The 18028-nt window shown below is 45.8% G+C and overlaps 1 protein-coding gene across 5 annotated transcripts in view; it reads right to left on the bottom strand.

The window, feature by feature from the left end:
• EGFLAM (EGF like, fibronectin type III and laminin G domains) overlaps positions 1-18028 on the bottom strand; it is a 203776-nt gene that overhangs the window by 80650 nt on the left and 105098 nt on the right. For all 5 annotated transcript variants that reach the window (XR_014831186.1, XM_085002112.1, XM_085002113.1 and 2 more), the window contains one exon: positions 16194-16360. Coding sequence is in view for 4 of the 5 variants with exons in the window: in XM_085002112.1 (XP_084858238.1) it covers positions 16194-16360 (167 nt within the window). In the remaining variant the exon portion in view is untranslated. The remainder of the gene's footprint in view (positions 1-16193; positions 16361-18028) is intronic.

Here is an 18028-nt window from a genome sequence, read left to right as displayed (position 1 = left end):
GGTAGAGATTTACAATGATATATATATATATATATTGCAGTCATTAAAATTAATAATGTAGGTCTGTATTTAAAGATGTGTATAGTATTTTATGCCACAGAAATAAGCTAATTACTATGATCTCATATTGGATATTTATTTATTTATTATTATTTTTTAGTGTCACACCTGAGGCATATGGAAGTTCCTGGGCTATGGGTCAAATCGGAGCTGTAGCTGTTTAGGCCGATGCCACAGCCACAGCAATGCTGGATCCTTAACCAACTGAGGGAGGCCAGAGATTGAACCTGCATCCTCCCAGGGATAACATCAGGTCCTTAACCTGCTGAGCCACAATGGGAACTCCTCATACTGGATTTTTAAAAAATTCTAACAATTATGTATCAAAATGTTAATAGTGGTTATGTCTGGATGCTGAGATGAGAGATCATTTTCCTCTTGCTTTTTACATTTTTATATGTTGTTGCTTTTTTTTCCCCAGTAATAAGTATGGATTGCTTTTACCATTTAGAGACAACAGAAATGCCATTTCTCTTGAGGGTTATTGCAATGGTTTTCTTCCGTGGGTCTTGCTGTCCTCGCCCTTGCCCAGCTACCATCCTCTTGTCACACTCCAGCAAGGGTGATTTTGCTGAGACCTAAGTAAGGTCTTTTGGCTCCTCTGGGCAAGCCCACCCTGCCCCCACCACTCAGTCCTCCCGTCTCTTTCTGAGAACAGCAAAGTCCAGTGGCCTCTGATAGCCTCCAAGGTTAATCAGCTTCCACCAACTCCAACCTCTTTCTCTCAGGCCTCATCCCCTTTTCTCCCTCACATCCCCTCACCTGGCCACACTGTCACCTCTGCTCTTCCACAAACACCCCAGCATCTACCAGGAGCACTTTCCCCCCAGACAACTGGATGGATGATAGACAGACCAATCAACCCGGGTATGTCTAGCCAGAGACTTCACCCTGACCTTCTGACTCAAAGGTCACCCTCTCAGGAGGCTGACTGCCCGTGCGCTTCCCTGTTCTGTTTTCTTCCACGGCCCTTTCACCACCTGACATGCATCTACATTATTAATGCATCTGTTCACCTGCGGCTGCCCTGACTAGAACTTAAGGTCTGTGAGGTCAGGATGCTTTTTGATCTCTGCTCTGAAACAGTGCCTGGCACGCAGCAGGCATGAAGTATCTGTTTGAAAAAATAAATGGATATATTGTAAAATAAGTCAGGAAACGGATTCTTTAGGAAACAGGAATCCCACTAGCATAAGGAATCCAGCTGCAAACAAGGTAATCGTCAAACTGGATGCTTGCCCAGGACCTGCCACCCAGTGACCTTGAGAGGCTGCTGAGACGTCCTGGGCCTCAGCTCTGGCATGAGCTGAACGAGGGGGTGGTGCTTTCCAGCTCCATGAGTTTACAAACCCTCAGTAAATGACTATTGGCCGTGAGACCTCAGTATTTCCCGTGTTCAAGGAAATAAGCTACCCAGGCAAAGACAAATGAGATAAGGTCTGTGCTGTCTAAGACTGAAAGACCAAAAAATTATCCATATTTGTGCATTCCATGCAAAGGTACCATTCTCTTATTAGGTCAGGTGATACCTGTACTGGTTGTAGCCCATCCTTTCCCTCTGGCCCCTGCCCACCTCTGCCCTGGACCTGGGAGGCAGAGCTGTCTGGCTTCTAGTCCAGATGCCCCAGGAGTAGAGTGAAGGAGGGAGCAAAGGCAGGCATCAGAGTATCTGTTCTCTGACTTCCACCCCAGGAGGTTGTCATGCGACAGGTGTGTGAAGGTCACAGCGCTAACCCGATCGGCCTCCCTGTCTGTCCCCAGAAGCTGGTTACTCTTCCCTCTCGGTTTCTTCATATCCACCCATCCAAACTTTTCCAGACTGTTCCTTTGCCAACCTCACTTCAAATTACCCAATTGCCCGTGCTTCTGTTTCCTGCTGGGAGCCTGATAACACTTGAGATCATTTAAAAAACAAAAACAAAAACAAAAACAACCAAACCATCTTTTCTCCCCTGGTTCCTTCTTACTTATTTGTTTCTCATTTGGTTGCATAATCAGATGAGATCCGTCGGACTGAGCTGTGTCAGACTCCCAAATGTCTGTCACTGATTGGGTCAAGCTGATTTTGCACACCCCCTTCTCTGGGCCAAACCACCTACGTGATTCAGGGATTTAGATGTGAAGAAAAGATCCCAGTGGAAAATTGTGGCAAAGCAAGAAGTACTCCAAAAACAAGAAAAAAAAAAAAAAAAGGAGGACTCCAAAGAATAGAACAGATTAACCCTGAGATGGTGAGTATAAAGAGAAGAGAACAAAAATGAAAAATAAGGAAATAGAAGGAAACGAAAAGAAAAAGAGTTAAATACATTTGGGCATTACTCACTTAAAAACCCACTGAGACAGAATGGAATCAAGCGTATATGTTGGCTCACTGTGTGGCCGCAAAACACCAGCTGACTGAATAGACAGCACAGTTGAAACTAGAGCACCACGAGTGCCTTTTCTTCGGAAAATTGTGTTTTCTTATCATCTGTCTTGGGCTTTCTTCCCTATCTGGCCAGAGGAGGTGAAATATCGGTGCACTGATTATAAGCAAAGTATGGTAATGAAGGATTACGAAGGCCTCAGGAGAGCAATTAGCAGGTAGCAGGTATTTAAGCAGCAAATGAATCATTCCCTTTAGAACCAATAAAGTGGCACAAATGAGTGTTACTCAGATTTACAGGCATCGCAGCACGAGCACATCAATAGAGCGATTACCAGGAGGGCACCTGGATGTAAAACCCCACTTAAAGTTATGTTTCTGCACAAACTGCACATTTAAAATGCAGATTTGTCCAGGCTAGGAGTGAAACAAATGATTTCTTCTTCCTCCTGTTCGCTTTTTCATCTCGCATTCCAAAGATTTACAAATCCATGAAGCTCACCCATTTATACGCCTATCCCAGGCTCCTGGAGTGATGCCAAGCGGCTTTCTCTCTCCCCTCCCCCCCCCACCTCTCTCTCCCTCCCTCCCTCCCTCTGTTTCTGTCTCTGGGGAGAAGAGCACAGACGGGTCCCAAGGCAGTTATACAGCCGGCTCTCCAGGTCTCTTACTTATTTCAGAACGTCCATGTGAAAATTAAATTGCAGGGGTTTCTATCAAGAGAACAATTTCCTTAGAAGGCGCTAATTGATTCCCTCCAATTTTGACGAAATTGCTACCAAAGAGAGGATTTCCCCAAACCTCCTGGAGAACCCCCTAAAATTCCGGGGAAAAACCCCAGCAGTAGTATACTGCAGAAGTCAGCAAACAGGCCAGATCTGGACCACCACCTGTTTCTGTATCGTCGAAATAAATTTCTAGGTCCAAGACGGAGCCCTTTCTGCCAGGAGGGCCACCTTAGCAAAGCAAACCAAAACTTAGGTAACTTAATATCCCTGAAAATGTCCCTCTTGACCAAAATATAGACTACAGGCACACCTTGTTTTATTAGGTTCCCCTTTATCATATTTAGCAGATATTGTGCTTTGTACACATTGAAGGTTTGTGGCAACTCGGTGTCAGGCAAGTCTACTGGCTCCATTTTCCAACAGCATTTGCTCATTTTGAATGTCTGCCACCTTCTAGTAATTCTTGCAATATTTAAAATTTTCTCATTCTTATTACACTTGTTGTGGTGATCAATGGGAGTAATCATTGATGTCACTACTGTAATTGTCTTGAGGTGTCATAAACTGGCCCCACATAACACAGAAAACTTAATCGACAGGTGTCCTGGGCTCTGCGTGCTCCACTGACCAGCTGTCTCCCTGTCTCTCCCCCTCTCCTCCAGCCGCCCTATTCCCTGAGACTCCACAGCAATGGAGTTATTAAGGTCAATTAATAACCCTGCAATGCCTTCTAAGTGTTCAAATCAAAGGAAGAGTCACACATCTCTCACTTTAAATCAAAAGCTAGAAATGATTAAGCTTCGTGAGGAAGGCAACTTGAAAGCTGAGATGAGCCAAGAGCTAGGCCTCTTGGGCCAAACAGGTAGCCCACTGTGGCTCAAAGGGAAAGTCCTTGAAGGAAATGAAAAGTGCTATTCCAGTGAATATACAAATGATAAAGCAAAACAGCCTTACTGTTGATATGGAGAAAATGTTAGCGGTCTGGACAGAAATCAAACCAACCTCGACATTGCCTTAAACCAAAGCCTAATCCGGAACACGGTTGAGAAATGTAAGGAAGCTACAGGAAAAAAGTCTGAAGCTAGCAGAGGTTGGTTCATGAGGTTGAAGGAAAGAAGCTGTCTCCATAACTTCAAAGGGCAAGGTGAAGCGGCAAGTGCTGATGTAGAAGCTGCAGCAGGTTATCCACAGGTCTAGCTAAGATCATCAGTGGAGGTGGCTATACTACACAACAGATATTCAAGGTCGATGAAACAGCCTTACACTGGAGGAAGCCATTGGGGACGTTCATAGCTAGAGAGGAGACGTCAATGCCTGGCCTCAAAGGACAAGCTGACTCTCTTGTTAGGGTCTAATGCAGCTGGTGACTTGACGTTGAAGCCGATGCTCATCTACCCTTTAGGAAATGTTAGGGCCCTTAAGAATTATGCTAGGAGCTCCCCTCGTGGCGCAGTGGTTAAGGAATCCGACTAGGAACCATGAGGTTGCGGGTTTGATCCCTGGCCTTGCTCAGTGGGTTAAGGATCCAGCGTTGCCGTGAGCGGTGGTGTAGTTCGCAGACGTGGCTCAGATCCCAAGTTGCTGTGGCTCTGGCATAGGCTGGTGGGCTACAGCTCCGACTGGACCCCTAGCCTGGGAACTTCCATATGCCACGGGAGCGGCCCAAGAAATGGCAAAAAGACAAAAAAAAAAAAAAGCTAAATCTATTCTGCCTGTGCTTTCAAATGGAACAACAAAGCCTGGAGGACAGCACATCTGTTGACAACAAGGTTTGCTGAATATTTTAAGCCCACTTTTGAGGTCTACTTTTCAGGAAAAAAAAAAAAAGAGAGAGAGAGATTCCTTTCAAATATTACTGCTCATTAGCAAGGCACCTGGTCACCCAACAGCCCTAATGAAGATATACAATGAGATTCATGTTGTTTTCACGCCTGCTAACACAACATCCATTCTTCAGTCCATGGATCAAGGAATAAATTTTGACTTTCAAGTCCTATTATTTAAGAAATACATGTTGTAAGGCTATGGCTGCCATAGATAGTGATTCCTCTGATGGATCTGGGCAAAGTAAACTGAAAGCCTTCTAGAAAGGATTCAGTATCCTAGATGCCACTAAGAACATTTGTGGTTTGGGGGAAGAGGTCAAAATATCAACATTCACAGGAGTCTGGAAGAAGCTGGTTCCAACCCTCACGGATGACTTTGAGGGGTTCAAGACTTCAGTGGAGGAGGTGGAAGTGCAGATGTGGTGGAAACAGCAAGCGGATTAGAATTAGAAGTGGAGCCTAAAACTCCTGGACTTGGAGAACAGACTTGTGGTTGCCAGGTGCAAGGTGAAGGGAGCGGGATGGATTGGGCATCTGGGGTTAATAGATGCAAACTATTGCCTTTGGAGTGGATAAGCAATGAGATCCTGCTGTAGAGCACTGGGAACTATATCTAGTCACTTGTGATGGAACATGATGGAGGATAATGTGGGGAAAGAATGTATATTACAAAAAAAAAAAAAAAAAAAGAAGTGGAGCCTAAAGATGTGAATTAGAGTCTGAATTGCCGCCATCTCATTATAAAACTTTAATAGATGACAAGTTACTTTTTATGGATGAGGAAAGAAAGGGATTTCTTCAGATGGAATCTACTCCTGGTAAAGATGCTGTGAAAATTGTTGAAATGATGGCAAAGAATTTAAAATATTACATAAACTTAGCTGATAAAGTAGCAGGAGGGTTTGAGAAGACTGACTTCAATTTTGAAAGAAGTTCTACTGTGCCTAAAATGCTATCATATAGCATTGCATGCTCCAGAGAAATCAACCGTGAAAGGAAGTCAATCAATGCTGCAAATCGCATTGTTACCTTGTGTTAAGAAATTGCTGCATCCACCCCAGCCCTCAGCAACCATGTCCCTGATCAGTCAGCAGCCATCAACATCAAGGCAAGACCCTCCACCACCAGAAGGATTATGATTCACTAAAGGCTCAGACGATGGTTAGCATGTTACCAATAAAGTATTTTTATTTAAAATTTTTTTTTTTATTTCTGTCTTTTTAGGGCTGTACCTGAGGCACATGGAGCTTCCCAGGCTAGGGGTCAAATTGGAGCTGTAGCTGCCGGCCTACACCACAGCCACAGCAAAGCCAGATCCGAGCCACATCTGTGACCTACACCGCAGCTCACAGCAATGCCAGATCCTTAACCCACTGAGCGAGGCCAGGGGTTGAACCTGCATCTTCATGGATACTAGTCAGATTCGTTTCCACTGAGCCGCGATGGGAACTCCAGCAATAAATTATTTTTAAATTTTGTATGTAAATTGTTTTTTTATAGAGATAGTGCCTTTGCATACTTAATAGATTACAATTTAGTATAAACATAACTTTTATAGGCACTGGGAAAACAAAACATTGACTCACATTATCGTGATATTTGTTTAGAGCAGAGCAGTGGATGGAAAATGGATCAGTGGATCCCCAACCACCAAGCCAACTCTGAGCACTATCCTTATTTTCTTCTTCCCTATTCACTTTCTCCTTTCCTCTTTGTTCCTCATTCTTTACCCTGTAAAGGCTTCCTGCCTCCTGCACCATTCTGCAGTCCCACCTTTGAGAATGGAGACCGTCTACTTCATGAGATGTTAGTGTGTCTGTATCGTCTCAATTGTCTTGACTCTTTTTTTTTTTTTTTGTCTTTTTGCCTTTTCTAGGGCTGCTCCCGCAGCATATGGAGGTTCCCAGGCTAGGGGTCTAATCATCAGAGTTGTAGCCGCCGGCCTACACCAGAGCCACACTAATGCCAGATCCGAGCCGAGTCTGCGACCCACTCCACAGCTCATGGCAACGCCGGATCCTTAACCCACTGAGCAAGGCCAGGAATCGAACCCACAACCTCATGGTTCCTAGTCGGATTCGTTAACCACTGAGCCGCGACGGGAACTCCCTTTACTCATTTTTAACAGGTCACAAGTTATGGACTTTTACATTCTTAAGTGGATGAAAAAAGGTTAAAAAAAGGAATACTCCATTGTGATGCATGGAAATTATATGAAATTCACTATAATTGAATTTCCACTGATAAATTGTCCGCTGATAAAGTTTTATTGGAATGTAGTCACGCGTATTATTTACTGTCTTTGGCTACTTTCACATTACAACAGAAGGTGACCTGGAAGTCCCCAAATAGTTATTATCTTGCCCTTTATAGAAAAAGTTGCTGATCCTGTCAAGTAAATGGTTAACTTTTGGAAGATTAAGAATTAAATAAATGAAAACGAGAAGTACATTATTATAACTCTGTGGGGTCTCCCTTCCTCACTTCCTTCCTCCCTCTCTCTCGATTTCTTTCTTTCTTCCTTCCCTTCCTTCCTTCCTTTCTCTTTGCCTGAATCCAGGATGTGCCTGAGCGGTGAAAATTATGAAATGATATTGTTAGTGTATATTGTTCATTGTGCCTTTCAGTGTTAACTCTCTGATGTCTTCTAAAGCTACAAGCTTTCAAGACTAACCAACCAACGAACTAAAACCCACCCTCACGATTCTACTTGACCTAATCCGTGTGGCTTTTCCTATTCTTCCACTAAGGGAAGTTTTTGCTCTTGGCCCTTTGTTTCTGAAATCTGACATTTCAATGACCGCAAGTCCCAAGAGCACAGCTCAGGGCTGAGAGCCATAAAGAAAAAGCAATAGACCAGCTGGCGGTCACCCAGGTCGCTCACACCATCCTTCAACAGTTAAGGGTGGAAGAAATAAGTACCCACCTCTTCTTCATCTTGAAAAGTGGGCAGATGTCATAGGCTCTGTTTCATATGCATTTCCTCCAAATAATGTTGAGAAGTAGAAAACAGTACCTGCCTCAGACAGTACTGTACCCATTTTAGAGATGAGGACACAGAGGTCCAGAGATATTAAGTGACTTTCCCAGGAAGGTCTTACAATACGGTAATAAGAAGTCAGTTCTCCTGGACCTCAGATGTAAACATGGCTGCCAGATTCTGCTCTGTTCAAAGGGACAGTGTTTGGGGGGCAAGGAGGACTTTTCATAGACAGTGACCAAAGGAGGCAGCAGGCTGTATGGAATGTGCTGGAGAGTGATGAATTTTGGAGGAAGCTACTTCCAGGAGCTTCTGTGGGTTTTTTTTTTTTTTTTTTTTTTTTTTTTTTTTTTTTTTTTTTTAGGGCCACACTAGCGGTATATGGAGGTTCCCAGGCTGGGGGCTGAAATGGAGCTGTAGCCACTGGCCTACACCACAGCCATAGCAACGCAGGACCTGAGCCACATTTGTGACCTACACCACAGCTCACAGCAGCACCGGATCCTTAACCCACTGGGCAAGGCCAGGGATCGAACCTGCAACCTCATGGTTCCTAGTTGGATTCCTTTCCACTGCGCCACGATGGGAACTCCTTCCAATACCTTCTCTCTCTCTCTCTTTTTTTTTTTTTTTTTTTTTTTTTTGTCTTTTTGCCTTTTTCTGGGGCTGCTCCCACAGCATATGGAGGTTCCCAGGCTAGGGGTCGAATTGGAGCTGTAGCCGCCGGCCTATGCCAGAGCCACAGCAATGTGGGATCCGAGCCGAGTCTTCAACCTACACCACAGCTCACGGCAACACTGGATCCTTAACCCACTGAGCAAGGCCAGGGACCAAACCCGCAACCTCATGGTTCCTAGTCGGATTCCTTAACCACTGCGCCACAACGGGAACTCCTTCCAGTACCTTCTTGAATGCTTCTCCCATCCCGAGGGAAGCAGCTGCCTTCTGTCCCCACTTGCTTCCTCTCTGCTCACTGCTGCCGCTAATCCAGGGCACTGTGACTGGGGATAAGGGAAACCTATCCCGTGGCTACATATGTGCGCACATGTTCCCAGGCATGCGAGCTGGTCTCTGGAGAGACAGTCAGGCAATTAAACACAAGGGCCCAAATCTCAGAGCAAAACTGGGCAAAAGCCAGATTCACACACAGACACTTGTGTGATGAAGAACATAAACAGATTCACAACAGCTGGACAGAGCAATGTCTAAAAGAGAGCAGGACAGCCGAGACGGGCAAAGAGGGATGGGGTGGCGGGGGAGGTGAAGGGCATCGTGGAAGTAGGTTTATCGTAGAAATCTGATCGATGTGAAGACTGTGGTGAAAACCAAACCCAAACCAAGCATCTCCCCTCCTCCCTGTTCAGGCTCTGAGGATCTGAGACCGCAATCGTATGAGGACTGGAGAGAAAATGTACTCTAATTCAGCATAGAAATGTTAAAGCATATTCTAATGATCCAGAAAGAACACAGAAGAGAAGTGAGGGCTGCATTTGAAAGAGCTGGAAAATGCCTCTCCCTTCCTCATTCGCTTTATTAGCCAATCTTTCGATCACTGAAATTGCTTCTCACAGGCCTCTTTTCCATCCTTACGGCCTTGAACTTAAACTTCGTCCCTTCCTTCCTTCCCTCACTCTTTCACTTTAGCATTTTCTAAGGACCTTCTGGTAACGCATGACTAGTAAATGTATTCTGAAGCCTTTCCAATAGCCTGTAATCTCTATTTTAATTTTCTTTTTAGGGCCACACCTGCGGCATATGGAAGTTCCCAGGCTAGCGGTCAAATTGGAGCCACAGCTGCCAGCCTACACCACAGCAACAGCAGATCCAAGCTGCATCTGTGACCTACACTGCAGCTTGCGGCAACGCCACATCCTTAATCCACTGAGCAAGGCCAGGGATGGAACTGCACCCTCATGGATACTGGTTGGGTTCCTAAACCGCTGAGCCACAACGGGAACTCCTTCCCTTTACTATTTTCTTATTTGGGTCTCATTCCAATTCTGGACGCTTGACTTTGCCTCTGAACCTTGCCAATGGGGAACACACTTTTGGTCTGATGGGTTTCTAGACCAACTTTCTCTTCCTGTCTTCTCTTTGAACTTTCCAGACAGGAGCAGTGGAAAGCTATCCAGCCTCCATCGTAGTTATGGGCTTTTGGCTTGTGAAAACACACTGCCATTCAGTTACCCAATCAATATTTATTGACAGCCTACTTTGTACAGGGTGATGGGAGTACAACCTTGAAGAGTCATTCCAACTCCAGTATGGAGCTTATTCTGGAGGCAAAGACCAATAATTAGATCTTTTCAGGCAGTGAAAGGGCCATAGAGAAAAAGGGAGTGGGCCGAGGTAACAGGGGGCAGAGTTTAGGGGAGTCTATCTAAGGAGGTGACAGAAGAAGAAAGGGGGGCAGTCATGGGACATGGCACAATCTGGGAGAGAGAGTGCCAGGCAGAGGAGACGTCTAGCAGGTGCAAAAGCGCCGAATCAGAAAAGAGCAAAATGACTTTTGCTGGGAATAAAAGAATACCTTCTATCGAGGACTGCCCTGAGGATACCAATTTCACTTCAGTGAAAATCTTAAGTGCCTATATCATGAGGCTAGAAGATGAGAAATTAAATGGCTTAGGGTGGTAGGACAGAGTTCTTAGGGAAGGTTATATAAGCCTAGAGCTGGTCACACATGTGACTGATTTTTCACTTCATTCCATTTGTCTTTGGGAAAAAGAAAGAAAATACATGACTTTCTGACTTCTGCCTTTTCTCTTATTTACAGGTCATGTCCTTTATTACCTGTCCCATACTTCTTGATCAAGCTAAGCTGGGATCCCAGAGAATAAGTGACCACCAGCTGAGGCAGATACATGTCTTACTACAAAGACACCTGTCCACTAGTGTCCCTAAGGCTCCAGAAGCCCCCTGTTCTGAGTGGCTGATTTATAACGTTAATCACAGGGCAAAAAGAACGCCATGGAATAATAGGCAAATTATAATACTGTTGGCATTTCATTCTTTTTTTTTTTGGCTTTTTAGGGCCGCACCAACGGCATATGTAAATTCCCCGGCTAGGGGTCGAATTGGAGCTGTAGCTGCTGCCCTATGCCACAGCCACAGCAACACAGGATCCAAGCCGCATTTGCAACCTACACCACAGCTCACTGGCAACGCTGGATCCTTAACCCACTGAGCAGGGCCAGGGATCGAACCTGCGTCCCCATGGATGCTAGTCAGATTCATTAACCACTGAGCCACAATGGGAACTCCTTGGCATTTCATTCTCGAAGGAAACAAGTTCAATGGGATGTGGTCAAGTATAAGGAATCATGATCTTTGTCTTCCTTGTATGTTCTTCAAGAAACAGAATAGGGGCTGACATGGGTGGAAAATCTCTCCAGAGATGAAGGGAGTCAATGCAGGGTGGCATGTTTCTTATTCAAGGTCTGAAATTAGAGGATGTGGACACTAAAACATCTTAATTTTTCCTGCCCCTTCTACTTGTGTCTTTGTGGAGCTAAGCAGAGATGGGGACCTTGCGTGCACCTCACCATGCCCCGGTGAAGCCATCCAAACCTTCACCCGTCCTCACCCAGGCTGAGCACCAATTAAGGAAAACAGCGGGCCCTGCCTTCCAGAATCTACAGACATGAGCACCCAATGTTTGCCAACCACCCCAGCTAAGCAACTGAGCTGCCAACAGGGTCAGGCACTAAGAGATCCAGGGGAGGTCCACGCTTTGTGAGTTACCAGCGATGATGTGTTTTATTTTTTACTGAAAGGAGGTAGATGCAGGCCTAAAACAGGTGACAGAGGAGCCCAGCCACTGGTGATGTCCCGGACGGGATCTAAGGGTTCCCACAGGGCCCCCTGCACTTGGCAGTCACCTTGAACTCTGTTCTGAGGTTCCTTGTTCAGGCAGCAAAGTGGACGTGAACCAAAAGAACCTCCACGAGGGTAGGGCCTAGAGGTGGGGAGGAGTGGGAGCTGGGAGAAAGGGAAGCCCAACCTGTGGGAACACTTGCCTCGCAAACTCCTTCAGGATGTGAATGTTCAAAATATTCAACAACGTCTTGAAGGTGGTTTACAATATCGTGACAGTTTCTGCAGTACAACAACAAAGTGATTCCATTTATACATGTACACTCCTCGGTAAAACTTTGAAAAAAAATGAGAAAAAAAATGTAAAAGAACACTTTGAAACTAACACAATGTTGTAAGGCAACTATACGCCAATAAAATTTTTAAAGTTAGGGAGCTCCCCTTGTGGCTCAGCAGTAACGAAGACGACTAGTGTCCATGAGGGTGCGGGTTCGATCCTCGGCCTCGCTCGGTGGGTTAAGGATCCAGTGTGGTTGTGGCTGTGGTGTAGGCCGGCAGCTGCAGCTCTGATGTGACCCCTAAGCCTGGGAACGTCCACATGCTGCAGGTGTGGCCCTAAAAAGTAAATAAATAAATAAATAAACACTTTGACAGAGAACTTTTCTTACATTGACCGTATAGTATGTGTTTCGTAAAGATGAGAATCTAATCGTGCTCTGTATCTGTCAATATAGCACCAAAGATTGAGAGTTGTGTATGTTCATCAAAAGTGTTCATCTTTTTGGAAGAATGGATATATGTATACGCATAACTGATTCACTTTGCTGTACACCTGAAACTCACACAACATTGTAAGTCCACTATACGCCAATAAAATTTTTAAAAAAAGTCAACAACTTCTTCGCTTGGGTCTGACCAATTACAAGGGCTGGTGGCTAAAAACTACCAGGGCCATACTGATGCTTACTAGTAGGATTTCAGGCCTATATATGTATGTTTTATTCTTGTTCTCATACGAACAAGACAGGTTTTAAAAGAAAAAAACAATTCCTATAGGTTTGTTCTGTGCTATCAGAGCTCCCTTAGTCCACAGACTCAACTAGGACTGTCCCCTGTCCTTATTTAATGGCTGATGTTACCTTTCTCGTGCTACTTTGGACTAGAATAAGAACCTTCCTTAATATGGATCTCACTCAGGGAAGTGGCCTGGCAATCGGCCAAACTGGAGTTCGGATCCTGCCTTTACAAGTATTATCTTGGCAAAATATGTGACCTTTCAAAGACTCAGTTTTTAAAAACTCTCTAAAAACGAATACTAGAGTTCCCATTGTGGCGCAGTGGTTAACGAATCTGACTAGGAACCATGAGGTTGCAGGTTCGATCCCTGGTCTTGCTCAGTGGGTTAAGGATCTGGCGTTGCAGTGAGCTGTGGTGTAGGTTGCAGACGCGTCTCGGATCCTGCATTGCTGTGGCTCTGGCGTAGGCCGGCGGCTGCAGCTCTGATTCAACCCCTAGCCTGGGAACCTGCATATGCCACAGGAGCGGCCCTAGAAAAGGCAAAAAAAAAAAAAAAGGAATACTATTCCTTGGGCACAGGGTTTTTGCAAAGATTAATATGGAGTCTCCTAGGTAACTACTCAAGAGGGTGCCAGCTCATAGGAAACTTCCCCCATGGTAGCTCTAATTCCAAGAAGGGCTATTTGGTAATTAGGCATTTTTATACATGGAAAAGTGGGTTTGGGAAATAAAATAATAGCCTAGACAGACAGCAGAACAAGAAGTGTGAATGTGCCAGAACACATCAGAAATGACCATGATAAAAAAATCACAATGGAAGGGAGTTCCCTGGTGGCGTAGCAGGTTAAGGACCTGGTGTTGTCACTGCTGTGGCTTATCTCACTACTGTGGCCCAGGTTTGACTCCTGGCCCGGGAACTTCTGCATACCTCAGGTGCACCCCCTCTCCCCCAAAAAAGGGAAGGAAGAAAATCTATATAAACATTATGTAAGTGTATAATAAAAGAGACATTCTTTTAAAAAAAAAAAATCACAATGGAAATACCAAATACAGCCCACTCTTAAATATCCAGGAAACAGGCCTCCTAATAAATTCTATTTCTGTTATCTTGATCTGCGTGACTGTATCCGTGTAAAAGAAGTTAAATTGTATTTATTTAAGAATATTTCAGGGAGTTCCCATCCTGGCTCAGTGGTTAACGAATCCAACTAGGAACCATGAGGTTGCGGGTTCGATCCCTGGCCTCGCTCAGTGGCTTAAGGATCCGGTGTTGCCCTGAGCTGTGGTAGGTCACAGACGCAGCTCGGATCCCACGTTGCTGTGGCTGTGGTGTAGGTCGGCGGCTACAGCTCCGATTCGGCCCCTAGCCTGGGAACCTCCATATGCCTCCGGTGAAGCCCTAGAAAAGACAAAAAGACCGAAAAAAAAAAAAAAAAAAGAAAGAAAAGAAAGAATATTTCATAATTGAGAGTCTTCATTGAATCAGCCACTTCTGCACACAATTCCTTTGAAATAAAACTTACTTTATAGGGGTGACCCCTGGTAATGAAATGTCACATATTCCTAAAGCGCCTTCACACACCTCAGCCCACTTAATTCACAAAAACTGGCATCCACGGATGGGGAAACAAGGATCAGAAACTCCAGGACCAGACTCGTGGTTCTGTTTAAAACGAAAAAGTTCAAGAGACAGCCCTCCCTTCACTCCTCCCTGAGCCCAGTCTCCACACCCATGTCCGGGGCCAGCTGGGTTGTTCTAGCTCATTTTTCTTCTACTCCCTCATCTGTGGAGAAGGAGACAGTAAGAGAAAGAAGGAAAGCGCCGAGCCCAGGATAGCTCACGAAATGGGAGCAGAGGCATTCGCTGTTGGGGTGGGATGGGTGGGCAACCCCAATGCTGCTCAGCTCATGAGACAAAAAGACAAACGACGCGTTTTCCCAATACAGTCAGATCCTGAGTCTGCCTCAGCCACGGTCGCCCCAGGATGTGGCCATGCGTCACAAAGGGGAAACAGAGATTACAGTGTCATCCAGCAGGCGTGGAGGGAGGCCCTTCTTCGATCCGAAATAAAACCATTAACATTTCCTATAGATAGAAGGAGTTGTATCCCTTGCCACATGCCTGGGGAGTTTTCGCTTCCAAATTCTAAAGAAGAGCAGTGGAAACAATTGCTGGGTGATCGTGTGATAGGGCACACATGCGCCCTATGACACGATGTGTGTGTGTGTGTGTGGTGTGGCCACACACATCCCCATATCTCCTAAGATTCAAGGTTTGGGCAAGGGTTGTTTGCAGAAGAACCAAAATTCCTAGGACTTGGGGAACTTGAATCGCCCTGCCTAGAAGCAGCAGGTGGGCACAGAGGTCAGCTGTGCGGGTGGAGTGTGAGGAGAGGGGAGGAGTTTATTCAGATCAACGAACCAATAGGAACAGGGGAAGAGGGCCTTGCGCCGGCCCCAGGCCAGCCTCTGACCGTGTTCGGTGGGCTTCTTTTCTGAGAGCTCCTTTCCCAGATAAAGAGGACCAGGGATGACAGTAAGGCTGGAGGATTTTACCAGCAAAATTGAATAGATTACAGTCTTCTAACCAAAAAAGTACCAACAGTTGTGTTCTGAGATCTTCCCACTACACAGGGTTCCAGGTTTACGTAAATGTATCGCTCGCTTCCAGAAGGCAAAGATTTCGAAGCCAGATTCGCAAGGTAGTCTAAGACGAGGGAGCTTTTCAGTGGTTTTTGAGTCATGTGGGAGCTCTTTAAACCTCAGACCATAAGCAGAATCTGACGTTTCAGAAAACCCCCAGGTGATTTGATGGACTGGCCCACAGCCCCCAGAGAGGCCCTATGACAGACAGGAGTCTAGGCCCTGGGCTGGACCCCCAGCTACACATCAGCGTGCCAGCAGCTCTGACTCCCACACCGTCCATCGTCCATTGGAGGGGCTGGTTCTACTTGGGCAGCCTTGATTTGCTGGTGCAGATTAACCCCGTAGGGTCTGGGAGCAGTATTTTTTCTCCCATGACTCGAAGCTAAACGCTTTTTTTTTTTTTTTTTTTCCTCAAAAGATGAGAAGGGGGTGGGGAGAAGGCTTCGCATCATCTTGGTATGTGGTCTGTTCCGCGCTCATGGAAGAAAACAGACCTCCGACTCCCCAAGGATAATGCAAAAATAAATCCGATGACCTTCTGCGCATAGAAACAGCCTGTCCCTGTTGAGCGCCTCTGACTTCCAAAGGGCTGGGAAAACCACTGCAGGAAAGGCTGAGGACAGCCCCACTCCACGCCGCCCTCCTGCAGGGCGCTACAGACACCCGGTCAAGTGGATCCTCCTGGGGCAACCTGAGCAAACCAGGAACATCTATCTGTCTGTCTGCCTGTATGGCCGAAGGGCCGCAGTACTCACGGGTGGTGTGGATGGTGTCGCTGGGCTGGCTGCGGGGGCTGGAGCCGTGGGGATTCACGGCCCTCACGGTAAACTGGTAGTTGGTATCCGGATCGAGGCCCTTGATAACCATGGAATCCATCTGGATCCGCTCTTGGATTAAGGTCCAACTCCTGTCCAAATCTGGCCTTTATTGATTAAAAAACAAAACAGAACAGACACAGGAGTTCAGGCATAGCTGAGGGAAGGCAAGCTTGCTGGCTGTGTAAACTAACAGCATTAGAACCCTGGGAGCAATACTTATAAAAATGAATGAACATTTCCTATCTAAAAGTCATCCTGATTTTAAATCACAGGTCATAATTTTTAAGTCCTTGCCAATAAAAGCGAGTAGATCATTTTTAGGGCCAGTTTTAAGCACTGTTTAAAGATCACATGCTTCTCCTTGCATGGCCTTGACTGCGGTGAAAAGATCCCCATGTAGGAATTCAGTCTCAAGGACTCTGCCTTCCAGATGTTTCGTAAACAAGCCTTCCCCTGACAGTCCCCATTCCCAGAGGTCAAGGGAGCACAGATTCTATCTATTCACAATCTGGTCACAAAATAAACAAATATAAATTTTATAGGGTGACTAATTGCATGAACTGCCATGAGAAAACCCAAGAAGATTCTGTTCATGGCCATTCTTACTCTTCACAAAAACCGTTCAACTGAGCCAACTTGCCAAATGTTCCCATGTTCTTCTGAGAACTGCATGAAAAGTGCAGAACTTGACTTAGAGCTTCCATCTGTGGGGCAACATACAGGGAGGGGGTAAGAAACCAACTCTGGAGCTGGAATGAACCATTTGAACCCTGCATCTACTGCTTACTAGCTGCTGTCTCACTACTTCGGGTCTCTAGCTCCTCATCTGTAAAATGGGGTGACAAAAGCACCTATTTAGGAGTTCCCGTTGTGGCTCAGTGGTTAACGAATCCGACTAGGAACCATGAGGTTGCGGGTTTGATTGCTGGCCTCGCTCAGTGGGCTAAGGATCCGGTGTTGCCGTGAGCTGTGTTGTAGGTCGCAGATGTGGCTCGGATCCCACGTTGCTGTGGCTGTGGCGTAGGCCAGTGGCTATAGCTCCGATTAGACCTGGGAACCTCCGTATGCTGCGGGTGCGGCCCTAGATAAAAAGGACGGAAAAAAAAAAAAAAAAGCACCTACTTGAAAGGGCCATCATAAAAGAGAAATGCGTGACATCGTCTCAGTACCATGCCTGGCCTCACGCTGTAAAGGCTCAGCACAGATTAGCCATTATGTGAGGGACGTGCCCACCTCCCAGAGCTGGCAGGCTACCCTGGGCCACCTGCTCCCTCTGTGCCTGTGAGCTCCAATGCATTGGCACTGGCCCATGGGGCTAGTCAGTGCTTGAAATGTGGCTCGTCTGAACTGGGATGTACTGTACATGTAGAGTGTACAATGGCTTTTTTAGGTATAAAACATCTCATTGATATTTATATTGATTACATGTTGAAATGATAATATTTTGGATTTGCTTTTTAGGGCTACACCTGCAGCATACAGAAGTTCCCAGGCTAGGGGTCGAATGGGAGCTGCAGCTGCCGGCCTACACCACAGCCACAGCCATGCCAACTCCAAGCCTCATCTGTGACTTCCATTGCAGCTCACAGCAATGTGCGATCCTTAACCCAAGTCATCATGGACACTAGTTGGGTTCATTATCACTGAGCCACAATAGGAACTCCTGTTTTTATTACCTTTTAAATGCCTCTATGAAAAAACTTAAAATTTCAGACTTCTCTGGTAGGCTAGCAGTTAAGGATCCAATATTGTCACTGCTGTGGGGAGAGTTC

The sequence above is a fragment of the Sus scrofa genome, chromosome 16 (assembly GCF_054392235.1).
Source record: "Sus scrofa isolate SSC_HxYL_T2T_F1_AM1 chromosome 16, Sscrofa_HxYL_maternal_Yorkshire_Landrace_v2.0, whole genome shotgun sequence".
NCBI classification, from domain to species: Eukaryota; Metazoa; Chordata; class Mammalia; order Artiodactyla; family Suidae; genus Sus; species Sus scrofa.
The sequence above is the reverse complement of the archived record's forward strand: the minus strand, read 5'-3'. Positions and strand labels throughout refer to the sequence as shown.